Source organism: Anser anser, assembly GCF_964211835.1.
Source record: "Anser anser genome assembly, chromosome: 7".
In the NCBI taxonomy this organism is placed as follows: domain Eukaryota; kingdom Metazoa; phylum Chordata; class Aves; order Anseriformes; family Anatidae; genus Anser; species Anser anser.
Window position 1 is genome coordinate 11,196,471 of NC_139727.1, and position 27,775 is coordinate 11,224,245.

At 38.7% G+C, this 27,775-nt stretch overlaps 1 protein-coding gene across 8 annotated transcripts in view; it reads left to right on the plus strand.

The window, feature by feature from the left end:
• WAPL (WAPL cohesin release factor) overlaps positions 1-27,775 on the plus strand; it is a 74,271-nt gene that overhangs the window by 18,603 nt on the left and 27,893 nt on the right. For 4 of the 8 annotated variants that reach the window (XM_083845375.1, XM_083845374.1, XM_083845376.1 and 1 more), the window contains 2 exons: positions 5,863-6,939; positions 13,980-14,098. In XM_083845375.1, the coding sequence (XP_083701501.1) occupies positions 5,863-6,939; positions 13,980-14,098 (1,196 nt within the window). The remainder of the gene's footprint in view (positions 1-5,862; positions 6,940-13,979; positions 14,099-27,775) is intronic. The other 4 variants (XM_083845377.1, XM_083845381.1, XM_083845378.1 and 1 more) reach the window with 1 other exon arrangement.

Here is a 27,775-nt window from a genome sequence, read left to right on the forward strand (position 1 = left end):
CTGTAGCTGCTTGTGATAGTCACAAGGCACTTCGTGTTCTGTCAAATGTATGGAAGAGCGTTTCTTCCATCTGCCCACCAAGTGACTGCTTATGTTAAGCCTGTATTTGAAAAAAATACAAACAGAATGTAGACTAGATGGATATAGAGTGAATATTATGCAGGTCTAGGTAGGCTTTTGTGTAATGTTTAAAGGTTATTATTAGAAAAATGTTTATTACTGGAAAAGTGGTGGGATTTGGGGAACTCAGTTACGTTCACACAGTTTAAGCATTTTCTTCTGTCTAGAGGAAGAAAAATTGAGTGCCTTGCAGTGTATGAAGTTTTTATCTCTAGTGGTCATCTTACAAAGCTGATGAGAATAATCATTGTCGCTCACAGCTTTGTGAAGTTTGGTCATGTTTATCAGTCTGTGAAAACATCCTATGTGTTTAGCGAGAAAGAGTACAAGTTTCATATCTTCTGTATTCATCAGCAATTCTTAAGACATCCCTATCTTTCCACTAGAAACTAGAGCATAAAATAAGCAAGGGGTATGTATGTATGTAAGTGTGGGTGGTTTTATATTCATTAACATTTAATTTGCCTGCCAGTCATTTAGATTGGTTCTCTCATACTCTGGTAATTAAATTCTAGAGATTCAAACAGAGCAAACAAATCATGATTAGTACAGGAGATTGTTATGGTTCTTCGGAATATTGTGCTAACACCTGGAAAAAAGACTCTCCCGTGGATTATATAGCTGTGTGATACCGCTGATCTGAGATTTCTTGGGAGATTTCTTCTGGTATTTGAGCCCCAAAAGAGCCTAATTGCAGTTAAAATTAGGAGGAGAAATTACATGACTCTTTTGAACTACAGAATATCTAGTCATTCACAGTACTTTTAAAATAATTTCTCTGTGCTTTCTGCATCTGTAAATAAGTTGAAATGTTACACGTTTATTACAGTCCTGCTAGCTTCAGCTATAACAGTTACTGCAGACGGATATAGTAATTTTTAAAATCAAGGTTAAGTTACTGGGATCACTGGTATCGTACACCTTTGGCAATGAAGGATTTTCAGTAATTTCTGTTCTAGAAGCTTCAGCCTGACTGCTGTTGACCCACTGATGAAAAGAACATGATGGCGTGGAGAAGTATTCTTTGAGGAAGTACTTACCTAAATATCACTGCTTAGTTTTCCACCAGTGCATTATGATGACCCAGACTTGAAGTCACACTTTTTATCCTGTGTACAGAAAATAGCTTACTAGTTAAATTTTTCATCAACCTTGCTTATTAAGAGGAAAAAAAAAATCTCATGGCAGCTAGCAGAGGGTCCAAAGTATGAGGTGGTTCTCAACTGCTGGTGTCTGATAGGCACAGAAGGAGTGGGGAGCAGGCTGGCTCACTGCCACTTGGTTGCTGTTTGCCAGTAACATTTCATGCTGTATTGAATTACTGGCTCAATGAGTGCAAAAAATAGGATGCAATGCTCTGCTGCTAGTTAAGTCTTTCAGAGAGGACTCAAAATTCTGAGTTACTTATGCACGTATTCAAAGAGATGCAGTGCAAAGGCAGTGGAAGTCCTGCTGTGATACAGAAAGAGCTGTTAATGGGGCGTGCTTGCCTTTTAAAGATCGTTTTTTGGAAGTGTCTCTTCAAAAAGAAGCACTGGTAAAACTGTCTGATGGGGATGGAATGGGTTTGTTATTTATTAGTCAGCTGAGCTGACTGGAGAAAGTGACTTTATTGACTATGACAGATGAAGAGAAGCGAGGAATTCAGGGCTGGGAGGACTGGTGTACACTGCTGCTGCTGCCTGAACTCAGTCAGATCGAATTGTTCAGTGACGCAGGCACACAAACGCCTTGTGTGTGTTTGGTAGTTGTCTTAGAGGCAGCAGAGAGTGGCGCTGAGGGGCTAATAAGGGAACCCAGGACATGAGTTGGGTTATTGGGTCCGCTGGGAGTAGCAGCACAAGGAGAAAGCGGGTGGCTTGGCGATGTGTGGAACTGGCAATGAGAATAGGAGCCACATAGACACGAAGGAATTAAACAATGCCATTGTGGCAAGCCCAGGAAAACGGAAATGGGGAAAATAAATGCGATGGATAGTTCTGGTCATGATGCACCTCTCAGCTGATGGCTCAGTTTGCCCAAATGTGGCTGCTGCAGTGAGGGAACAAAACTTTTTCCTCACATAATAGGTTACAGATGACTGGATGGGACTGTGTTGCCTGCTTGGAGTTGTACAAATACTGGGCTAATTTTAGCCCATTCTGAAATATTCTAGAACAATGTGTAGAATAGTTTTTCAGTGTATGTAACTACATAATCAAAATCAATGTTTTCATTAAGAAGGAATTTTAGTTATTTGTCATGTGGATTTATTATTACCCAATGTAATATCTGATGCATGTTAGAAAAACTTATTTTTAATAAAAGCAGTGCCGGGATTGATAGAAAGTCAAGGATCATCTTTCTTACAGGGATGTAGCAGAAGAGAGCTTTTGCTCTTACTTAGAGTAACTTCCTGGTAAAGAACTGAAACATTAAAATGGCTTCAGCAGCCAACCACTGCTTCAGAACTAAGGAATGACCAGAAGAGTTCGGGGGTGTGTCTTAGTGATTTTGAGTGAGAGACCTAAATAAGTAGTCTACCTGAATATCTTTCCTTTTAAATATTTAATGCTCTTTAAAAAATATTTTTTACTTTTAAATAGTCCAGTATTTTTTAAAATCTGGAATTTTGAGAACGCAGATGAAAGTATTTGAGAGTATTTGTTGTACAGAGTATTTGTTGGTTGAAGATTCCTTGGTATTTTTTCCAATAATTTTTTGACAGTGGTAGCTTGTGTATATCTATAGATACAGATACGTATATTTGTTTGACATCTTCAGTCTGTTTTGCAGGCTGGGTATGTACATCATCTTTTGTGCTTTAGAATACCAACTATAGGTGTAACAATAATGCTTCAAACTATAACTATATAACACTACATTTCTGCAGTACTCATCTCAAAACAAATTATTGAATTATTTGACTGTTCGGTTGTAATGTGCATATGCACACTTGTATTGCATTCCTTCCCTGGGAAGAGCAGATTAGATTTGTTCCCGATATGCCATGCAGGTCTTCAAAATCGCAGGCATCCTTAGAATAGGAAAACCTGTCCCTTTACAGAGAGACATGCTAAAACTTTTTTGTAACAATTCAAAGTGTTGTTTGGTAAGCAAAGGCATGCATATGTTAAATGTGTGTACTTTAAATGTTGCTTAGGTTTTATTAATCCAAGTAAATATGCGCTCAGATATGGAATAGTAGTGGGAAGGCTGCACTTGAGTGAGAAAGTCTGGAAATCAAATTTTGTAGATATAATTTTCTGGTTTTCATGCCTATGTACTACAGTGGCTTTCAGTTACACAGTAATAAACACATGGCAGGAGAAAGAAACATAGTGTATGCTATCAGGCTCACTCTTTAATTCTACAAAAACTGATATTGTTTGGGCATCCTGGATTAATACTGTGCATCAGATTGAAATGATTCCTTGTATTGTGTATTGATCATGCAAGACAAAGACTGAACAAGATTCCATTACCGAGATGGCTAGGACTCCTGTTCTTGACAGAATTTAGTATTGCATGTTATATATTCTGTGAAATGTTTTTTTTTTTTAATTATTTCTAGCTGAGTATTTAAACTTCTATGACAGGCCTCAGGTGGACTCCCAGAAAACATGGATGCAGTGTGAAATATTACTTGTCTCCCTGAGGAATTTCAGCTAGGATTAGATTATTTTCATGTAAAACTTGACTTGGTAGTCATTGCTTTTGGTATATTTTTTCTTTAGAGCCTAGAAGTTTTTTTACAATTGCTATGAGCAGGGACAGGCACTTACATGATGCAGTTTTAATCTGAAAGCAAACGAACAAAAATCCCTGGAACAGTATTTGTGCTCGCTTCCTTCATCAAGAAGGTTGAAACCTTTTGGTCAGTGCAATGAAACTTCCGTGCCGCTTGGGTAAATGGTACCTGATGAATGCAGTCAGGACCGGTGCTAAAGGATGCCAAAGCCTTCGTTTTAGTTCAGGAAGCATTTGCTACATGACAAAGCCAAAGCTTAGCAGTTGCATTCTGCCTGTGGAGCATCTTCCATTACCGTGGCCTTCTGTGCCTGTCTCTTGACAGCGTGTTCTCTTCTTGCCTTTTGTCTGCTTGTTCCTGTCACAGTTGCTTCTGTTTCTGCAGTTTATCTCATCATGTGCTACTCTTCCGTGCATCAGGGGCTTCTGCATCCCAGTCGGACTCCTTATCTTGCTTCTCCTGGCCCATGCTGCCCCTACAGTGAGTGCTGATACTGCAGTAGGCACCTGGGTCTGTGTGTGCTGGCACTGGCTGACACAAGTCCTAACAAGATTTCTTGGAAAAAGGATGGGCAGGCCTAACACACTCGTGTTTTTTTGGGTATGTGTGGTGCAGCAACAGAGTATGGCAAATGCAGATAAAATCTTCATGAAACTCGTGTACCAAATCCACTGACCTTTGGTTGGTATTCAGGGAAAACAAAGGCAATGGTTTCCATCCACATTCTCTGCTGTCTCAGCTGGCATTGCTATTCTGGTCAGCTGAGAACAGACCTGACAAAAAGTGCTTACAGCCACATCTGCGCTCCTTGACAGCATAAGATGCAAGTGTGGCTGTGGGCTGGAGAAGTACAAGACTAACTTTGGCAGTAGCTTTTCCTCGGATCTGTGGAAGTATGTTGTAAAAACGGCTCTTGAGAAGTAATTCAATTTAAAATTGTGATGAGAATTAGTTTTTCTATATTTCTTCTGGAAGTCTAAATATTTTCATTTGATGCAGCAAAACGAGATAGTTGTTGTGTGTGCCGTTCTGATCAGGGCACATGATTGAGACCTCTAAGATACAGTTTGTAAGGGTCTGTAGCATATTTAGTACAGATTTTACTGGATGACTTTTACTTGTTTCAGTTACTATCATAGGCAGTGGACTATAGCGTAATTTTCAGGAAATTTACTTAATTGATAGGTTCTGTAGCTCATGCTGATTTCCATGTCTACTGTTACGTTGCCTTGCTGCTATCTAGTCCTTAGTTAGACCAGGAACATACAAATGAGTGGCTGTAACCTGCTCCTGCATCCCCTTTCCTACTATAGTTGGATATCATAATGCATCTTGTAGTATTAGAAATGAGCATGTGCCAACTTAGCCATGCCATTGATTCACGTGTTTTCATGTTACTAGTTATGTTGCCTGTTCTTTTCAAGTACTATGCAAAAGCAAGAAAGCTCTTAAACTAGGGCAACTGAAGCAGATCAGGCACTAATATGTGTATCACAAAAGTTGATTAAAAACAAGGATTTGCGAGGGACAGCACTCAGCCTAAGTGAAAGAAGGAAAATAATACTTTTTTTCTAATTACATTAGAAAAAGAATTATAGTCATCCTTTATCCCTAATTATTCATTGTAAGACACTGAAACAGTTTGAATGGTGTTTTGACTTCATAGAATATTTTGTTGCAGAATTCTCCTTTTTTGTTGAGGTTGTGTACATCAGTAAGTGCTTCTATTTGGGGGATATTTTTTTCACGATGCATTTGTTTTCAAAGTGACGCTTAATTCAAGCTGGTGTGTATTTTTGCTAGGGATGATGAAGAGACTTTATAACAAAGATTGTAAGCTGGAAGACTTAAGGTATATCAGTATTAATTAGGAGGATTGAGCCCCCTTTAATGATTTTTTAAATTAAGTACTGAATATTTACTGTTATAGTGATTTTTTTCAGATTTGTCTGCAAGGGTGATTATTTTCTTAGCAGAGCTTTTTGCTAATAAATTTATTTTCTTTCTTTTAGATAAAATGCAGAATTTGAATGAAGATAATGAGAAGAACAGTCATTTCACCTGTGAGAATGCTGAAGACAGTAACAAAACCAATGCTGAAACTACAGATGCTTCTGGATTCAATGCTGAAGCCAAGGACTTGCCTGATTCTTGGGACTCCCACATTGGAAAAACGTCAGACTCTCCATCAGAAGCGTCTCAGACGAAGGGGCCATTAAGAACTCATTTGTATGAATGGGAGGATGAAACTGAAGATACCAGAACTGGAGAGTATATGTTAGATTTTGACAGTGAACAACTCTCAGAGGTGAAGAGCAAGGATGAGGAGGGTGATAAAGAAGATACTGAAAATCCAAAGGAAGCCATTAGCGAAGAACTTGTGCAAACTATTCCTAGGCCAAGCAACTGTAGGACATATTGTAGATCTAACAAAGCAAAACCACAGGGGGCAACAAATTTTGACAAGCTAATGGATGGCACTAGCCAGTCTTTATCCAAAGCAAACAATGAATCAAATAACGATGGTCTGAACCCAGCAAGAAAAGCTTCTTTAAGTAGTGGGACCAGTTTTAGAGGGACTGTTGGACGGACTAGAGACTACACTGTTCTACATCCATCTTGCTTGTCAGTTTGTAATGTTACTATACAGGATACCATGGAAAGAATTGATGAATTTACCACAGCAACCCCTACTGACTTAGGAGAAGCTGGGCGTTTAAGAAAAAAAGCAGACATTGCTACTACAAAAACTACAACCAGGTTTCGACCAAGCAATACCAAATCCAAAAAGGATGTCAAATTAGAATTTTTTGGGTTTGATGATCAAGATGAGGGAGGGGGAGATGAAGGTGCCTCTAGAAGTTCTGGGAGTTCCAATTACAAAATTAAGTACTTTGGGTTTGATGACCTGAGTGAAAGCGAGGATGAAGAAGAAGAATGGCAGGTAGCGGAAAGGAAAGCTAACAAAAAACGAAGTAGAACTGCACCATCTTCCTCACTTCAGTCAACCTCCGAGAGCAATGAAAACTGCTCCCAGGATAGCCAGCTCAATACTAATGCAGGTAAACAGAACTCTTCTAGAATACATGGTAAATATTTTAATTTAGTTGGCCTTTATTTTGTTCTTTTTTTTTCAGTATACTGAAGGGTTCATTGAACAATACTCTTGGGTTGGATATCTGAAAGTTACATTTGCTTATTTCTGCTATGGTCTTGTTTAGTGTTTTGTAGCAGCCTTGAAATATGCCAGAGGTAGAGGGTTTTCTTTTTTTTAAAAGGAGTTTCTTACTTGTTTTAGTGTGTTTTGCATACAGTGCCTATGCCTGGCAGGCCGATACCTTCCTACAGAAGCCCTGTGTCAACCCCAGATTACTGAGCTGAGACAGAAACTTGTGCTTTTCGAATGCATTTGTAAACAGTTTGCACCTTTCTCAAGCGAAAGAGGCTCTGGGGGCTGGTGGAGTGCCAGTCAGCTACCTGACTTTGGTTGTGCCCCTGCATACTGAAGAATTTTTGCTTCCAAGTTTTCAGCAGCAAAGCTGCTATCTCTTACATAGGCGGTACGCTGGTGAATGTGTTTGTACATATGTGTACACACATGAATAAAAGTGTTCATACAGAATTTGCTAAGCACGTTCTGGTACCTTTGAATAATTGGACTATTGCTTGGTGGTCGTTGTGGTGACTTTGATCAAGGCTGAAGGTGCGTTGGTGAAGAAGAGGAGGAATAACCGTGGGGAAAGGTTTCTTTCAGCTTTTTCTTACTGAAAACGTCTAATACCAAAGCCTCGTGCGTGTTGGATTAAGTGTTTCAAAACATTGCTAATACTCTAGCGAACTTCTTGGCCCTCCACTTTGAAGCATGAATCTGCAAAGAAGTTTTTATCCATTCATTGATGGTTAAGACTTTTGGCAAAATGTGTTTTATGGCAATGGGGAGATGGGAGAACTCGAGTCTAGCCTTGCAGATGCTGGAGAAGCTGTTTTTTTCCCGTGTGCAAATTATTTCTGCTAATACAATCCAGAAAATACATTTCGTAGGAAAAGATCTTCATTTCTGTCTTCTAATTATAGTATTCTCTAGGAACAGAATTGTCTTCAAGACCTTCTAATTAAAGATTAGAAGAAGACTGAAGACTGTAAATTTTTAAAGGACTGAGTTAATACTGATATTACAGGGGAATATTGTGTTTTCAAACAAAAATACTTGAAATCTCAAACGCGTTATGGTGAGAGACTTGCATTCCAGCATCTTTGGAAAATGGGTTTAACTTACAGGGCTGATTATGAGGTACTCCAGCTGGGTTCATTTCTCTGACTAGCCTTTGGTCAGCTGATGATTCCAAGGAAAAAAATCCCTTATACAGTTAAGGCAGCTGAGATGCTGATCCATCAAATTATCCTTTCGGCTACTGTCCTGTGGAGCCTCAAAATATCTCCTGTTTGCATTCGGCACTGTGGTCACAGAGGAGGCTGTTATACTCTGACGTATCACTGATTATTTCTCTGACGCGTTCCGAAGAGATTGCCTTGGCACAGGTAGATGTAAATTTTTGTGGTTTCTCAGTTTCTTAAATGCACTTCTCCAGTTCCCAGGTAAGAGCTGCCTCTCAGTATGTCCACTGATGCGTGCTTCCCCTGTATTTGTCTGCTTTACTCAGTCGATTCCTGGTTTGGGTTACTGGTAACCAGGTGAGATTTGACTTTTGAAAAGCAAAACTTGAAGCTTTTTCCTAAGTCACAGCGTGTTCCCTAGCTCAGTCCTGTAGTACAGATTATAAAGACAGGGAGTCTAATGTTGGCCTGAAATCTGTAAGTCTTTCTGCTATTTCCTGTTGTCTTCTCTCAGACCTTTCAAAAGGCTGAGTGTTATGATCAGTCTGGACAGCCATTTGATGATCCTTAAATATAGTGATACTGAGTTGGAAAATTTCTCAAGGACTTTTGGATCCAAACCTTACATTGAGGTGAAGTAACTTCAGTAAGTTACTGAAAAAAAGCTGCTTCAACAATCATGGAAAACGCAGGTTTTGAATCCAAATTCAGAAGCTTTCAGAATATGTTGCACGTAAAAACGTTCTTCACAAGTTACAATATTGAAAGGTTGTAGTGCTTGCTACCTGTGCTGTGTGTGTGCTCTTCTTTTTCATACTGATGAATAGACCTACAGATCAAAATTCAGTGTGCCAATTCCGAGATGACAAGTGAGATGCCAGCTCTTCTCTCTGAATTCCGGCTCTGGAAATCATTAGACGTAGTCATTTTTCTCCTATTTTATGTAGACTCCATTGTATTTTACAGAAACACTATTGACCATGTGGGCTTACTCCCAATGTAGTAGTCTACATTTCAGGCATTTTCACAGAACTACCATTGGTCTCTCCTGAGGAGCCACCAGTCTTTGCAGGGACTGTGGAACAGGTCAGGGTTGGTGGCTGGCTACTGCTTGTAGCTCAAAGAATGAAGTCATAATGTCTCTGTCTTGGAAGGAACTCAGTAAGAAGATGTGCACAAGCAATCAGATGTTTGGTAGAGATAATTTTGATAAGGTAACATCACCCAAAGAACATAAAATCTGTGGTGCTCTGTTAAGAGCTGTGTGACAGACTGAAGCATTGAGCTGCGTCCAGTAAGGGTTGTTCAAAGGCGTACACTTCCCAGAGCACACAAGGCTTTTTCCTCTCTGAAGCTTAAGTGAGACAATCTCCTATGTTATTTATCTTTATTTATTTATTTTATTATGTTATTAGTATGGGAGAAATGTTTTCCATCTACTGTAAATATAAGACTCCTAGGAGCTTTGAGATCTGTCATGGTTCATAGAAGGGTGAACTGCCCTGTCAGCGCCCCATATCAGCAGGCACAAATGCTGAAGCCTAGGGATGGCTTTTCATGTTGCATGTGCTGGCCTCATCACTCACCATTTCAGCAGGGAAGGGGATGAGGAAAAGCCCTTGAGAGGTATCTGAAGGGGGTTGTTTATAGGGAACAAGGCTGAAAGAATGGAAAGGGGGTGTAAAGTGATAGGACATGAGAGACTTTCTTGTTTGTTTCCTGTTTTCTTTTAAAAGAGTGAGTTGTTCTGGGGGAATTGGTCTCAAGATGCATAAAGGTTTTAATTTTTGCACAAAACTCCTAAGACTGACTTTTGAAGTTCTGTGAATAAGGAGTGTTATATGATATAGTCAGCTTTTTGAAAGAGATTTGGTGCTTTCTGTTGCAGTCTTGTCCTATTTTTGCCTTAATACTAATTTGGTTACTTAAAATAATCCAGACCTATTTTTGTGAAACACATTTTAGAATCTTACTCTGAAGCATTATGCAAAGATTTTCTAACTACGCTGGAAATGGGCTATTCCTCCCAGGCTGGGCAGAAAGTAAATTTGGTACACAGATGCAACTGTTCCTGCAAGTCGAGTTCAAGGAAGCACCAAAGACCAGATGGGTAATGTTGTTAGTGCTGGAAAAAATGCAAAGTAGGTAATTTCAGTTTGAGTTTGAGACGGTCTCTCACTGAACTGTGTCTGTTCTGTTCTTCACTTGACCAGTGAGCTCGTCTGAGGTGCTCTGGCTTTTAAATTCTTAGGCCCTTTTCACAGACTCTTCTGTTTTAATGGAGGTACTTCATCACTTTGAACCTTAGACTTGTAGTGAAGCTCTCAGTTCCAGCTGAAGTTGCCGTTCCTCTTCGCCACTTGCAGTCCAGGCTTCTCTCACCCTGGCTGCAGCAGAGGCTGCCTTCTCTCTGGAGCTGCAGCCTGTCGGGGGCTAAAAATACCGATTTGGCTGGACTAGAGCTGAAACTGTGCTGGTATCGTTTCCGTAGCCAGAATACAGGATGACTCTAGGAAAGAGAAGCCTTTAGTACCAAAGTGACTTAATTACTTGATTGTATTAATTAGTAGGGAGTTGTATCCAAGAGCAGTCTGAAGTAAAGGCAAAGAAGAGAAGGTAACTTTATAAATATATATGCATATTTATGTATTTAAAAATAAGTTGCAGTTTTGAAGAGCACACCTGCATTTTTGGGGCAGCGTTAAACTGCTGTAAATAACTGCGCCATCAGTTTGTTTTCTGCTTGCCCCCAAAAGGTCCAGTCCTGTCCTGGCTGTGTGTGGTTCTGGTGATCTCTTAAGATGCCTGACATACATAACTTCTGAACTTGCAGCCATGGAGGACTTCATTTCCCACCTGTTCAACTGGAACAGCCAGGACTTTGTTACTACTTGCTTTATTACATTTCCCTTTAGCCAATGACAATGAAATTATTACAGAAAGTGACAGGAATTTAAATTAAAAATTGAGTAAAATTATATGTTTCGTTATCTTAATACAGATTGACATAAACAGGGTAGCTCAGTTGCCCTGAAACATTGCATTAAATGAAGATATCAAGATCTATATTCTTTAATGTGCTTATTTTTATTTACTTCATGTCCTTTTTCACTATAATTCTCATAAGCAGCACAGTAATTAAGTACTACAGTATTATTGACTTAAATTACACCAGCAGGTATGTTGTTATGGTAGTATAAGCATCACAGCTTAGCTTTTGCTGTGTAAATCAGTTCTGATATACCACTAAATGCCTGTCATGCATTCATTTTCCTTTCAGTGATCAAGATGAATTTCTTATATTCTTTCTGGAAAGTCACGTAGCTTTTTCATATCAGTATCTAGCACTCAGTGCATTTATGATGAGTGAGCTTATTTTTTTCTTTACTTACATCTCATTCCAAACTAAATCACCTTAACAGGGTAAATATTTTTAGCCAGTTACATTGAAGTTCTCAAAGCAGAGTCCTGTTTGGGCTTCAGAAATCTCCTGCAGAATTACTGTCAGGCTCTAAAACAAAAGTTGGTTGGCTTTTCCTCTCGTTTTGCCTTCTAGTTGATATTTGAACATCTTTCTAATTTAGGTAAGCCAGACAAATGATCTCAGATTATATATAAATGACTTGAAGATGGTTGGATGGAGGAGCAAAGGGCTTACATGCTTCTGTATTGAGAGGAAGACCAATATCCTTACCTTTTTTTCTAAAAAATATATATATATATATATATATATATATAAAAAAAAATCTGTGTAAGAGAGCTGTTAGAAAACAAACTTCATTAACATCACTGCTTGCACATCTACTCATGCCTTTGCCTGGCTGAATTTATATTAGTAAAAGACTCTCCCCGCATTGTTTAACTGCAATTTGAAAATGTAGTTGGGCATAAATGCAGACTGATTTTAGGATATCCAGAAGGCCACAAAGGGCATTGCTTAAATAAGAATAATCCAGATTATTTTATGAAATTAATTATAAAAGCATATGATGCGCTAACATCATCAAAAGATGAAAAATGACTATAATAAATAGAAGTTAATTTTTTAAAATCAAATTCAAAATTATCTAATTTAAATGGGATAGTTAATATCACACAAGAGTAGACAATTCAAACAAAGGAACTTAAGTGATTTAAAAATTGTGGCCTAGTTGGTTTAGAGCGCTACCAATCGTTGTCTATCACAATACCAGCTCCAGGTCTCTGCTGTGAGGCACAAGTTGTTGGGCTGATGGGGTGGGTGAAAACCTCTCCTGTGTTTCTAGTGCTTTGCATGTTTGTAGTTACTGTGGACAAGGGAGTTACTTTTTAGCTCTTTATCTGGAAGAGGAGGCTTTGTCTCTGTGGGTTTGTTTGACCTTCTATTGGAATTGCAGTCAGGGCCTGTCTTCTCTGAAGTATTTCAGAATTTGTAAGAATGTGCATCCGAGCAATTGGATTGGAATCCTTTAATTGGGAAGTGCCAGTGAAGCGCTAAGTTGACTTTTATGTAGATTTGGAAGTAGTTTTGCTTTATTTAATTAAAGGTAAGGGGAACTGGCCTGTAATTTTTTCCCTGTCAGACTTATTTATCCAAACATCTTTTAAAAAGCCCTGCTTACTTTCAGAGGGATCGTTCACGCTCCTGTGCTGACATGGGGCTGAAGGGAAAACCAGCTGGTGGGGGCACAAGGCTGGTCCTCTGGGTCTCTTGGGGCGGGTTTGTTGTCTCACAGTGTTGCCAGAGCTGTCAAACTCAGTGTTTTAAAATAAGGCCCCCAAGCACTTTAGGAATACTTACATCCCAGGTACTAGCTCAATTTTGTGTGCTTCCAAGTGCAGTTTGAAATTCACTTGCTCGGTTTGCATTGGATTGCGTCATCTAGGAATTTGGCTGGTCCTGTTTACTCGATGCACTGAGGATTAAAGTAACTGATCCAACCTGCTTGTATTTTTGCAGTGCAGCTTTCAAATAGCAGCTGCTTTGGAATAGATCGGTTTTCTACATGGTTTATCAGATAAAACAGTGCTTCTCTGTGCCTGTCTTCATTTCTGTTTTGAAATTTTATGGTAACTTCTGGGTTGTGCCAAGTCAAAGAACACAAGCTGCTCTCCAAGGGATAATGCTTCGAAACAACACAAGTTTAGAGAAAAAAATAGGACAAGGATTTAATTAGATCAGTGAATTGCAGGTTTATAGTCCAAAACTGGTGAATAGAAATACTGATAAAGGAAGTAAGGAATACAGCGGAAGGCCGTTTTGGGGGCCTTCAGGCTGACTCCTTCCCAAACTGATGGCTGCATTTTTTTTTATTACTGTTGCAACAGCACAAGCAAATACAAGCAGGCTGCCTTCATGAGACACAAAGTAAGGTCAATTCTTCATTCCTGTACTTGCAGTAGGAAATATTAATCTCATAGTCTTGTACTTCTGAAGACCCTCAGCTGCAGTTTAATTTGTCTGGTGCTCAGCTGTGGCTGTAAGCTGTGAACAAGCACATGTAAGGCGTGACCTGGGACTCAGAGGAGTGCACGTATGTATGGGGAAATAATAACTTGAAGATTATACAATGGGCTAGAGGTGCTATAGTGATTTTTGGCAGTGTACCTTGTAATGCATCACCTGCATACTATGACTTTTCCAGTCAGTAAACCTGAGCTCCATCAAGAGCTATGTTTGAGTTGAAAACTGACTTTATGGTGAAGATTGTTTGTTATATAACTTCACAAGGTACATGTTGAAATGTTAAATGCAAGAAATGCTTTAACAGTTCAACAACTTTCAGTAAGGTTTTATACTTTTTTCCTTTTGCAGAGCTTCTGGAATTCTCAGAGGATGCATCCGGTGTGCCTGAAGGCAATAAAAAATCCACAAATAAACAAGGTGATAAATCTAAGGAAAACACCAGGAAGATTTTTAGTGGGCCAAAGCGGGTAAGTAATAATACTTAGACCAAGTTCTTATTTTAATCAACTCTTCAGTGTTAATGTTTCTTCTATATTTAAACAGGCCTTTTGTCCTACTTTATATCTGTGCTTGGATAATCGTTATTTTGTAAGATTACACCTTAAATGTGGAAAAGGAAACCTTTCTTCCAGTGAGAAAGTTCTTGTGTCAGTTACTGGGAGTATCAGATGCAAGTCTGAACTCATGGGTTGTGCAACGGTAACTCACAACCTTGATATGTTCCCTTCTAGATGGTGCTGAAGGCAAAGCACCGTTAGATGCTGCGTGGACTTCTTTCTTCTCTCTACTAAGCCATATGTATCACACTGGAGGATTGAACCTCAAACCTTTCAATTTGGCATTGGTGTAATCTTTATAAGGACAAGTGCTTTTGACACATGGAAAAGTAACATTTTTTTCTTAAAAAAAAGAAAAGCAACCCCAGATCCCATGCTACTGTATACCCCAAGTATGTAGCATTCAGTATGAGTTTGCCATTTCATATTGTGAACAGAGCTTGCTTATTTTGCTAATGCTAGGTGTGTTTTATTTTACCTGTTGTTATAGGTCACTCAGTATTTTGAGGCTTTTGAAGAAGTGCATACAGCGAAAATTATGTTCAGCTGAAAGTTTACAGTACCAGGATCCATGTGATTTCCATTAAATGAAATTTTTATGACGATTGTCCAGGACAGCTATTTTTAGCACCTAAGGCCTTTTAACATGCTTTTTGCATCGCGCATTCCCATTGTCTGGACTAGAGTGTAGTTGTCTCACAGTTATTGCAATCCAGAACTGGGGTAATAAGAGAGAGATGGAACTGGAGAGGGAAAAGCACGTGTATTTTGTCTTTGACTTTGATTTCATTAAGTTTTACAAGACCCAGAAGGTGTATGCTTGAATATAAAAACTTCTATATGCAGAGGAGTTTGTTCAGTAGTCTAACAATTCTAAGAGATTAAAAAAAATATGTATATTTTCCTTTGATATGTAATGCTAAAAGATCTCAAAGCTAGTTAATTTCTTGTATTGTAAAGTATCTTCACTTCAAGTATTTTAAGGTTTTTTTGTTTGTTTTGAGAACTAAGTCATCTTTTTTATCCCCCCAGCTGTGTTGATATATAATCATTTTTCATATCAAATGTGGATTCATGGGTAGAAGAAGGAGGGCAAATCTGTAATATTTTTCAAAACACACACGGGAATATTTTAATTTCAGGGGATGTGTGACCACTAAGTATTTTCAGTTGTACTGCCCTTTTGAACAGAAGTACTGCTTCTTGGTGCCTGGTGACTTTGGGCAGAATGAGGAGCCCTTGGCTGCCGACTCTTGCTTCTGGAATTTCAAGTCAGGCTGTCGATAAGTGAGGAAGGTTTCTTTTAAAGAACAGAAATATTTCTTTAAGACTGGAGTTCCTCTGCTTCTGCTGATAATCTTTTTTACAAAAGATCAGCTTCTTCTCAGGGAACATGTTAGAGCAGACTGAGAAACAGAATTACCGAGAATGTAAATTTGACTGAACCTGTTTTGCTGTATTTTCAGCAGTGTATAACAGCTCTGGGTGTTCTGCTGAATATGGATTTTGTGTGTGTTTAAGTACTAATATACCTCACATACTATTCTGTGATAACTTTTTATTTTGCTTTTGAATTTCTGTACTTGAAATACTTGAGGGTTTGTATGAGAACTGTTTTAATTAATTTTGAATGTATATGTAGGGAAAACCTTACAGCAGTATCGTATTATATGGGGAAAAATTGATTCAACTCGGGAAGATTCTCAGTTGGGAATACACTTAATTCAAGTGTGAGATGTGAGAATTAAGCAACCTTTTTGACCCTGCCGTGGTATAATGGACATAGAAGTAGAAATTGCTGTAATTGCAATTCAGATTTTAAACTTTAATGTTCTCTAATCATACAGCTGTTACATGGAGTTAATAATAATAAAAAAAAAAGCTTGTAAAGCTTCTGGTGGTAATTAGAGGTGCTATAATTATCATCCTAAATTATAGATATAAACTCTTAATCTCAATTCTATTTTAATGGAATTTTCTTTCTGGGAAGGGGAAGAAATGAACTAAAAGTACTAGCCTGACCTTACCTACCTGATCTTATTAAAAATACAGTAAAATAAAATTCTTGCACCTTCTTTTTTTTTTCTTTCTTGCAGGAACTAGCAGTTAAAGTATTAATTATTTTCTGCTAGGTGGTGATGTTAGAGGTATGGCACTTTGTGTCACACTGAGCTGAAAAGTAAGCAGCTCTATTAGTCGGGAAGCAACAGGTGGTATTGTTAAACTTCAGTAGATCCAGAAAGCTGAAGAATTTTTTTCTAGTCTGCAATCAGTAGGGCTCTTGCTAACATTCATGCTTTTTGAAATCCAACCATCACGCTCCAGTGTTCAAGTCCAGTTCTTGAAATTTGGAGCACATGTGTAATAAACGATTACAGACATTAATGATTGCTTCTAATGTCAATAGCAAATATGTGTTTCAAAAACTGCTTTTAATATAAGAAACCTCACTAAAATCACTGACTATTCATACACATAATGAGCTTAAAAGTTGCAGTAGTGTGTGTACTTTGTTACGTATGTAAAGTCTTAACCTGAATTCTACTTTTAAGTGACTTAATTCTCTTTATCCTGAGCCTGAGTTACAAGGGGGATATTATGTACTGTAGCAATGTAATTATGTACTTACAGCATATAAATATTAGCATTACTTGACTTGCAAATTATGGGTGTGAAGCCTGCATGAGTAACATCTGCAAGAGTTTGTTTGCAGCTGTCTACAATTTTAGTTCAACTTGTTCAGTAACTCACCGTCCAGGTAGTAAGTCTGGGAGCTCTGTGTGCCTGTGGTATGCTTACCTACCGGTCCTGCAGGGCTTAGTTCTCCTTATACAGATGAAACTAATTCTGAAGTGTGCAAGAACTTTTCGGTTGTGGTGCTCCAAATCTACTCAAGACTAAAGACTTGAAAATAGGGACTTTTTTTTTTTCCTGTGAGATTTCTTGCTTCTGCCCTTCTCACCACAAATTTGGGCTGGAGTCAGCAAATAACAAAAAATCAGTTCTGCAGGAGTACATAGTACAGTTCTCAGTGGTTTTATGCCATGCCACTAAATAAAAGCTGGAATAAAGCCTTAGAAACGGAGAAGAGAGAAGTAGTCTATCCTCAAACTTAATCTTTTGATTATCCTTAACAAGTTGATGAGTATGTCTGGTATTCTGTGCTAGAGCTATACTGTCAGTTCAGTGTTTCTCTTGTCCAGCATGCCATTTAGGACCACTAGGTCCTCTGAATCCCAAACAGGTTTTGGGATTGTCCTCTGCTCTTAAACCTTAAATGTATGATCAGGAATGCCCTGTAATATTGTGCTGGTCCATAGTCTGTGGCTATGGGAGGCCAGCCTAGGCAAGGTGAATATGGATTACCTTTGAATATTCCAATGTAAGATTGTGAATAGAGTTACTTAATTAAAATATATGGAAGTCTTTCAGCTTAAGGGGCCAGGTAGTAGGGGGAAGACTCTAATCCTGTTGGTGCTCTTCAGTGCTGCTAAGACATGGGAAGACTTACTGTGTCACGTGAAGTAGGACAAAGGAGGTATAACAGAAAACAAGAATTCTCCTTCAATAGATGTGCACCTAAACAGCTTGTGTTGTGTCTTCTCAAATGGGGGACAAGTAGTGTGAAATTTCAAGGTACTAGGTCAGTGTCAGGATTTCAGTGGTTCTGTGCTCTAGAATAAGGTAACTTTGGAAATTAGTCTTTTGGAATTAACTTCTTAGATTTGGATTTTTTTTTCACTATTTCAAAATATATTGTAAAATTTTTGAGTATATTTCATAAAACTTCTGTGCTAGTATTGACAGAATTCAGTTCAGTACAAAAGCCTGTCACTTTCCTGAGGGAATAAAACATCTACTTGTTATGATTGGTAACATAAGGAAGTGAGTACTTGCTACGTGGACGGTCTGCATCAGGGATTCATGGGCAAGTGTTCAGAATAAAAACTAACCTGACTTATTAATGACTTGTAATGTCAGTTAAAATTTATACATTTCTCTTAACTACTCACTCTTGCAATGGCAACTGGATGTTTATAAACAAATTTAAACTGCCTTCAGTATTTCTTTCTCTTTTCTTGATATACTAATTTTAAATAAGAAAGTTTTTTTAAACTCACGTGCTGAGATTTTGCCCCTAGAAAATTTGTTATATGACTGTAAAATACATCTGCCTGATGTACACAGTGAATGGGATGAAGAACGTTACAGCTGTGTGTTTTTTTTCTTGTTATACATTCATTGGATTATGTGGGAAAAGGTATGGAAAAACCTCTTCACCGCTGACACTCTCACAGTGTTTCATTTGTGCCACTTACTCAAGTGCTGGACCATGGGGTTCCCCTTGCAAAGCACTTCCGTTGATTTTAATATATAGCATATTGCTTAAATTATTCCACTAGCATAGAATGCATTAGCTAGGAAAAGTTGATCTTGTTGTGCATTAAAAAATAAAATAAAATTCTAGGAATGTTTTGGCTGTAAAAGGAGGGGGGGAAACAAGAAACTTGACAGGAGTATTTGATGAAGCTGACTTGGCTGTCCTTTTGCCATACCTGTTCACTCCTGTTCCCTTCTTCCTGTAGTTTCACAAGGTACTGAACTGAACGTAAGGTACATATTGAACTAACGCGAGGAACTGACGTGTGTTTAGAAAATAACCCAGTAAAAGGAAGCGTTTAACACAAATCCCAGTCTGGTTCACAAGGAGACTGTGGACAATTGTATCTGCTCAGTTAAGGGAACCAAAGAAGAGGAATTAAGTCGTCTTAACCTGGTTAAGTCAACATTGCAACTGAGAAATGCTCACTAAACACAGCCGGCGTTAGGAGGATTACATGCATTACTTTGATCAAGTGGCATTAATAGAGTTAGGCATGACAGTAATGTTGAATACATGAATGAAATCATTGCTGAATTCAGACGTGGCTTAGCCCAAAGACTGCTTCTGAACTCTGTGGCCAAGATAGACCTGGTTTAGTCATAACCCTCTAGACACACTTCATGTTTTATTTGAGTTTTAGCAGTAAGTGCTGTGTTTTGCTACAGCAGGATACAGAAACTTGTGTGAATTTTCAAAGCGTGTTTTTTGGATTGATCAGATTGGAAGGGTGTGTCAAATCACTGCTGTTTGAAGAGCACAAATTTCCAGGTAAATTGGCTATCTTAGTGAGTGCTGAGCCAGTGAAAAATATATTTTCTCCTTGCATGACTTCAGTGTCAAACAGTTGCAAATAGCAGGTAGCTTGTTATTTAATCGCATCTTTCTTGTGCTGTGAGCAGTTTTTTTTCTGAGTAGGTTTTTATCGAGTTCTTCCATATTTCTATTATAAATTTTAGGCACTGTGAGAAATTGTCAGTCCTTGAAAATAAAACTTACATGTGATATTGTTGTTCCTGATAGGAGTTGTGGTAATGCAAGTTTGAGTGTATAACCTACAAGATATTTTACAGGCGGATGTGAGCTTTTTCCCCTGGTGCTTTATGCTGACTAGAAGCTATAAATACCAGCTTGAAAGAAATGCTGCGTCTAGGTTTACTTGCAGTCCAACATGAAATGCTTCTACCTGATCTTTGTAAGAATTTTGAAATTGAATAAGTAAGAAACCATGTGTGTCTCTGGGTTTGACTAATTAATCTTACGGCTCACAAGGCAATGACGTGTGTGGGAGGGCAGAGAAACTCTGTGGTGAGCTGTAGTTTTCCACTGAGCTTGTGTGATACTTTACGGTAGATGTTTATTGAAGATATCCTGCAAGTAACATTTATTTTTGCTTGCTTGTAAATGAATCTGCATTTCCCCAAACCAAACCGAATTTTTTAAAGATCTCTTTTAGATTTGATATTTAATATATGTGAGAATTAAATGCTACAGCCTTAGTAGGTTTTGGTTAATTATTTTTCCATAGCTTAATTTAAGTGAATAGTCTTTGAAAAACAGCAGTGGAAATGTAATTCTAAAGTTGTGCTACATCAGTCGTAACCCTTTCCATAAATTTAACCATAGGGTCAGAGTAGACTGGTCAGAACTAATTCTAAAAACAACTGCTTATGCTTGATTTGCATAACCATTAGAAAAAAGAGTATCCCACCAGAAGGATGAACAGTTATAGCAGGGCACTTTTTGGGTGATTTTTAAATAGCTGATGCTAAACACATTGAACTGTTTTTCTGCATCCTAATTTAGAATGTCAAAATAACATTTTTTAACAGGAAAGATTATTAGTTGACATTTGCTATTTTGACTCTGTTGAGGAGTTGAGCTGAATTTTGACAATCAAAATATTCTGTAGAACGCCTGGCTTCGATCAGCGTGGCGTTAAGCCAGCAGTCTGTTTCATCAGCAGTTTGACAAACAGCAGTGGTCGGATCTGACAACCTGTGACAGCATGTTGCTGCTTCTGCAGTAAATTCCTTTCATTTACTGGCTGGTGCTTCTGGCAGATGGTCTGCCCAGTCCTGAGCCTGAACTGTTTTTGTGGGTTTTCTGTTTTGTCCAAAAACTATTAGTTGCAATGATGAATGACTGATGAGCTGTTCTAAGTGCTAACCAATGATAAACAGTTTGTGTACTTCAAGCAACTTCTATATTGCTGAAACAAAAATGAATTTAGTGAAGTAAAAGATGACAAAAAAAAAAAATGTGCTTCTAAAACAATTCATTCAAACCAGTTTCATATCAATATGGTTATTTCAGTAAACCTTTGAAAAACCAGATTCTGTGCTAAGCATATGTGTTTCGTACTGACTTCCTACTGCTTATTATTAACACTTTTTCTTATATATATATATATGTTATATATATAACTTCTTTTTCTTATATTAACATTTTTTTCTTATATTGCTGTAAGTAGACCAAGACTCCTACCCAGCCACCCCACTTCTCCCGTGCAGTGTCAAGGAAGGGCTTACCAGCTGAGGCATGGCTTTGGCTCTGAGAAAAGTGGGAGTGCTAAGTGCGGAGTGAAGGTAACAGGCCAAGTCCTCAAACAGGGATGAGGAGCAAATGTGGGAGTTGTAAGTGTGGGAATCCCTTTCCCCTTGTGTGTACTTTACACTTTTAAGGAATATCAGCTTGAGTGGAAGCTGTATTTTATCCTTCCAGCTCCTACTGTTACTAACTCTTCTTAGCCAAGAAGCAAAGATCGTTTATTTTGAAACCAGATTCTCTTGCATCTTTACATTCTGTGTGTGTCCCCCCCTCCCCCCAGCTGTAATTAACTGTGTTTTAGTAAATTAGGCATTACAGGATAACTGTAGGATAAATTAAATGCTTTGCTACACAAGGCTTCAGTCCTGTGAGTTCTAAAATGCCAAAAACGCTGTAAGAGAGCGAAACATAACAGTTTCATTTGCCAGTGGGAGCTTAACTTATATGTGGATGAATATGCAAAATTGTTCTCACAGCTCCCATACGCTGTATGAGCGCGGCTGGTTCACTCAGCTCTCTTGGGCCTTTATTTACGTTAGGTAACAGTGCAACACAACACAAGCAAATCTTGAGTGTGAAACAGTTTGTGCTGAGGGCCCAACATCGTGTGTGTCTGTCTGTACGTAGCAATAAAGTAGGCAGAAACTTTGTGTAACAGTGTTTGCAAGGATGTGTTTGTCAGTAAATGTGGCAGTACGGATGCTTGCTGGCTGATAGCTTTTCTCTTCTCTTGATTTGAGGTGATGTGTCTAACCTGTTGTACCTTGTCCCTTTTAATTAGAATTACCGTAGGTTTCAGGCCACGTTGGTAACAAGAACCATATGGCTTCTGCTTCCGAGCTGATCAGCTTTGATGACACTCGGTGTAAGCAGCATACAGAACACCATTATTTCATTCTGTTAAAGAATGAGTCTCATGTTGATCAAGCTATCCTGTTTCTTCGACTTAATTATCATGTTCCACTTCAATGTTTGACCCATCTCGTTGTGTCCTGTAGGCTTTCTTTTGAGCTATGAGGAAGAGAAAACATTTTGCAGTTCTTCAGAAATCTGACGCAAAGAAAGCTTCAGTGCCATTTATTTCTGCCGCTGGTACTCTTAAACCTTGTCTGATGACCAGCTTGTAGTTGTTCAGCCATGTGTGCACAGTGTTTGTGTACGGCATGTTTGTAGGGAGAATAGTGATTAACAAAGAGGAGGGATACAGATAAGATGGAGAAAAGGGAAGAAACGCTTTGGGTAGCCTGTAGTAGACTGTCTGGCTCTTGCACTCGTTCCTTGGGATCTTTTTTCTTCCATTTCTTTCGGCCTCTACAGAACCACAAAGTGCATACAGTCCAAGTGGTCGCTGTTCTGTGTTTTAATTCAAAGGCATATGTATGGATCATATAGACAGTTTCTCTAGAAAACTGTTTTCAGAGATTGTGAAGTCTGTGTGGCAAGCAAGTCTCCAGAACCATTCAAATTAGTGGGATCTGTTTTAAGTGTTACTCCACTTGAAATAAGTAAAAATGTTCAGAATTTGCTTCACTTAAGAATCATCAGATCATCTTTCCAAACATGATTAGCACATAACACCGATGTAACTAATGGACGTTTGGTTTTTTATAGAGACATAAGAGAAAATATTGAGGAAAACATTTAAGGAGATTGTTTTTATTAAAACATCAATATTTAATAATAATAAAGGAGCTTTTTCCCATTGTAGTGCAGTTTTTTATGTAAACATGAAAAAGGATTTTCAATAATGTAGCACAAGTAGAAGAACTGGATATAGCAATATTGTAGTCTGTCATATCAGTGCTTTGGAATACTGTAAAGGAACACTGTGTCTAGATGTTGAAAATGTTTTTACAGCCCGGCTCAAAACAGATTTTATATGAGGCAATCTGAAGATAAATGTATGCTTTGAAAGAGTGATTGAAAATGATGGGACTCTCTCGTGACGCTGGTCTTTACTAAGAGGTGTCCACAGAGCTATTACCAGTAACTTGGGAATTTTGCATTCGTGTGTTGAAAAACAACAGCTGTTCTGTCCCTGTGAACAAAGGAGCTTACTTCTTTCCTGAAATGACACAACAAAAGCTAAGATACCGATTCTAGCTGTATAGATGTTTCTGTAGATAGCGTTAAAGCAAACCTAATTTTGTTTGTTGTTCTAAATGGTATAGCAGCTCATGATTAAGTGGTCTGTGGGACCCAGAGGTGATTTATTGGCACTAATCTGCTGTTCTGATCCAAATAATGGAGATGCGATTCACATTAAGAACACTGAGTAAATGGCTGGGTTCTGTTTTGCTTCTTGTTTTTAACTACTGTTTGAACCTGCTGTCTTATCTGAAGTCTAGATTAACTTTTCTGTCTTACATACGCATGGCTGAGGCTGTGCTGAATTGATATCCCATCTTCCTGTTTTGAAGTGTAATTTATTTTTCTTTGCTGTGAATGGATGTTCATTCCTTTCCTTTTTCAAAAGAAACAGTCCCTTATGAGTAGTTTTCTTGCATAACATATTTGTTATATTTTTTCCTCCTCAAAGCAAGACATGCAGGGGAGAGTAGTGCTCTTAATGACTATGAATCCTTCGTGATAAATAATAAAATACTTGGATTTATTTGGCTTTTTTTGTACTTTTGACAAGCATCTGGTATGTGGTTGTCTTGAATGCCCTTCAAATACAAATAATGCATTTATCAGGATATCTATTAAAAATGTGTGTTTTTTCCCACTGTCTTCTACCTTGGAAAGCATTCTTGCCTGCAAATAGCTGCTGTCTTTCTTGTTTTGCTAGTATTTTCAGAATGACTCATGTCCCTGGCTCTTATTTTCTGCTATTCTTACATCCGTGAATGGCAGGCAGTGCCGCATCAATATGTGCAGAGTGCCAACTCTTGAAATTTTGGCTTTGAAGCTTTCAGGGATGAGAGGTTAAGCATGACCCATAGTTTATGCTCTTTGGAGATGATCTTTATAAAATTGACAACCCCATGCATTTTGTAAAAATCCCTGGCATTAGTTATGGTTTTGCATCCCAGCTCACCCCTCAGAGCCACATGCAGAGTCCCATGGTATAATACTCTTTACACCATCACAGGAATATTTGCACTCTTTCAGATATCTATTTGTGTGTAAACAGCCGTCAGTGCTCTACATATGAAAAGGGAAACTCTCTGCTAATCAGCAGAAGCTCTTAGAGCTGATTAATATTGCAGAGCTTATTTGCCTTAAGAACACAGAATTCAAAGGAGCAATGTACATCCACTTGCATCTCTTCGAAGTTAATCTTGAGAGGAGGAATTCTGGAAGACAAGTCTGAATTATTTGAATAATTGCAAGGTTGTCTTGTCTTTAAGAGAGACAGTTTCTTAAGTTACTCCTCCTTACATACTGATGTCGCATCTTCAGAGAAGCTTGTTATCACAAGCATTTGAGCTGCTGTTTTTTTGTGTGTATGATCAAGCCTCTGAAAACTGTTCACCAGCGTTCATTTGATCTTTTCTGTGTTACTTTTCTTGGCTACAGTAATCTAAAGCAAGCCTATGCAGTGCTTACTGATTGGTCGGTATTGGTGCTGTGTCTTTGCAATTGTTTTGAAAATTCATCTTTGTGTGTTGAAAGCGAAAATGTTCAAGTTGCTCTAAGAAGTGGTTGTAAAGGAGGGATATATTTATGTTCACATCTGTGTGAGTGTGAGAGGCTCCAAGATGTCTGCATAATTTATTAGAAAAGATTTCTAGAAAATTCTGTTCTAGAAAATATTTCTTTAGAAAGAAAGTGGTTTTTTTGCAGGTGTTTGCAGTGGCTGAGTTGTTAGTGTGAGACAGGATGCAGCTGACTGGGTAGGCATGGGATCACAGGTGAAATTACTTGGATCTAGAAGTGTGAGGTAGTACTAGGGAGAGGGGCTAAAACTCATCTTCCATGGAGTTTTGATTTTTAAGTAATTACCATTTTCAGTTACAGTTTGGGCTCAGTTAAAAGGTAACTTTTAAATGAAGACCGTCATTTCTAGAAGCAGATGTTTATTGCTGGTGTCACTTGATTTCTCACATAAAATTCAGATTTCTTCTATATTGTGTTGCTTGTGCCAAAGCAAGTTGCAAAATGCTATGTCACAAAACACTCTGGGATATCCCAAATTTTGATTTTTAGAAAGGGGTTAAAGAAAATCATGGTAGGAAAGCTCATTTCGACCCCAAGGCTGCCAACACTTCTGACTGGCAGTGGGCGAGGGCTGGGCCCGACTGCCACTTAAGCGCATGAGGCGAGGTGAGCCTCGTGAGGTGAGGTGATCCTCGCGCGATGAGCCTCGTGTGGCTGCGCTGCCCCTGCGCCTGCTGAGGGCCGCGCTGGGTTTGTCACAGTGCTCAGGGTGTGAGGAAACCAGAAGCGCAGGCAGGTGGGGTGCAAGCAAAGGCCTGATACACCGGGTGAGCACATATGGCGTGCTCTTCCCCGAGCTTCATAAAATCAGGAGTCGTGCAGCAGCAGTGGAGCCTGCCTCAGTCCGTGCCGCTGTCAGTTGTACGTCAGGCGATGAGGTGGGCATGAGTCCAGGAGAATGTTCTGCCCAGCCTCACGCGTGGGCTGCATCTCCCTGCCATGTCCCTGCTGGGCGCTGAGCCCCACACTGCTGCGGAAGGGGCCTGAGAAGCTTCTGTGCTGTGTGTAGCTGCTGGACAGCAAACTGAGGAATACTGCTGGGTTTGTATCCTTTAAGCAGGGCTAGAATAATGTTTGAGGTTATATCTGAACTTGAGGCCAGTAGTAAGGAGCATCCTGTGTTAACAGGACCTTGGTAGCTGTAATGCATTACACTGTTGTCAGAATTGCAGTAGTTAAGCTTCCCTGCGAAGTTAATAAGAATTCTGCATGATATTTTCACCAGCAGTCATACTAAGCTGAACCGGATACTAAATACACTTTGTACTTCCTTGCTGGTTATTTGATAGTGTGTTATTTTTCTGAATTACCCCTTATATCATAGAATCATAGAATATCCCGAGTTGGAAGGGACCCACAAGGATCGTCGAGTCCAACTCCTGGCTCCACACAGGTCTACCCAAAAATCAGAATTCAGGCCATATGACTGAGAGCACAGTCCGAATGCTTCTTAAATTCTGACAGGCTTGGTGCTGTGACTGTGTCCCTGGAGAGCCCATTCCAGTGCAGGACCGCCCTCTCGGTGAAGAACCTCTTCCTGATATCCAGCCTGAACCTCCCCTGTCGCAGCTTGATCAGGATAAGGTGCCCAGAAACTTGCACCCTCTTTGCCCCAATATAAAGCATGCACTGAGATACTCTTCACAACTGTTCCACAGATTAAATAAAGTGAATATGTAGAAAACATTTAGTGTTTCATTGCCATTACAGACATTTCTGAAGCATTGTATCTTTCTTGATTTAAGAAAGCATCTTTATTACTAAGTTCTCTCATTTGTTCACCACAAACCCTTATTCAAGTTCATGGCAAGAACTTGTTAATCAGAAATGTTTAGGGGATAATACCTATGTCTTAACCACTGTGTCAACAGTCAATTATTTTCAAACGGGGATCTATACAGCATGATTTTCCTGGTTTTGTACAGACATCTCCTCTCATAACTGTAGCAGCATGAACTGTTTTAAGTTTCTCTGTTTAACTCTTTGAGCCTGGTGTGATTGTCAGGAAATGGTGTCAATTAGTGCTTCTGCTACTTGGGAAAGTTCAAAATTTGAAACTGTTGCAAAAACTTCATTTTGTTATTGCTGTCTGTGACTGTTGTGGCTAAGTGTGGCTGCTGAAAGACTTCCTATATCCATCACCTCAAAGTGTCTTGTTTAAAAGAGCTGCTTTGGAAAACAGATAAAACTGCTAAAACAATTGTATACTTGCTGATGTTTGGTATGTGAGCTCTACTTTTAAAAAGCAAAAAAAAAAAAATAATCAGCTGAGGTAAGTTTCTTAGGACCACAACAAAGTACAGTGTAGGAGGAAAAGAGGCTTTTCTCTTGCTTGGAGACTGAAATGATTTAGGGCTTGACAGATCTTTTGGGCTTTGAGAAACTCAGCTGAGATTTTCATTCTTCTAGTATTCTTCCAGGTTTTGTTAGTCAGGCGTTTCTCTTCTTGTAAAGAATGGGAAGATGTAGCACAACAGGGTTTTAACAGTAACGTAGAAACTCCCGAGTTACAAAATCTGCTTACCAGCTCTTGAAATGCTAAAGCTTTGTTACACTTCATAAGGTGGTGTGAGGTCCGTAGATGTTTCTGCTGGGTTTGGTACACATAGCCCACATTTGACAAAATTATTTTTAGTGCCCAACTTCTAAAAATATTCTTCCACATTTAAAATACTATATAGGAGCATGTGAGAAGTTAATATAATTAAATAATTTTTGCAATATTGGAAAATAGTGGAAAATAATAATGGCATTAGTCTGAAATATTTTATACAATTAGACTGGTAAACTCATGTGCTAGAAGTACAGTTCTCTCTTAGTGAACCTCAAAGACTTAAATTGTAGTTCCCCCAAATTGAAGGACAGTAAATTTTGCTACATCTTTGATTTGTCTTGATGTATCTTTGGGCAGGAAAAATAAGCTTAATTTATTAATATGGATAAAGGTATTTTATTTCAGTATTTTTGGTTCTTCCAAGCATCAAAATCTAGGT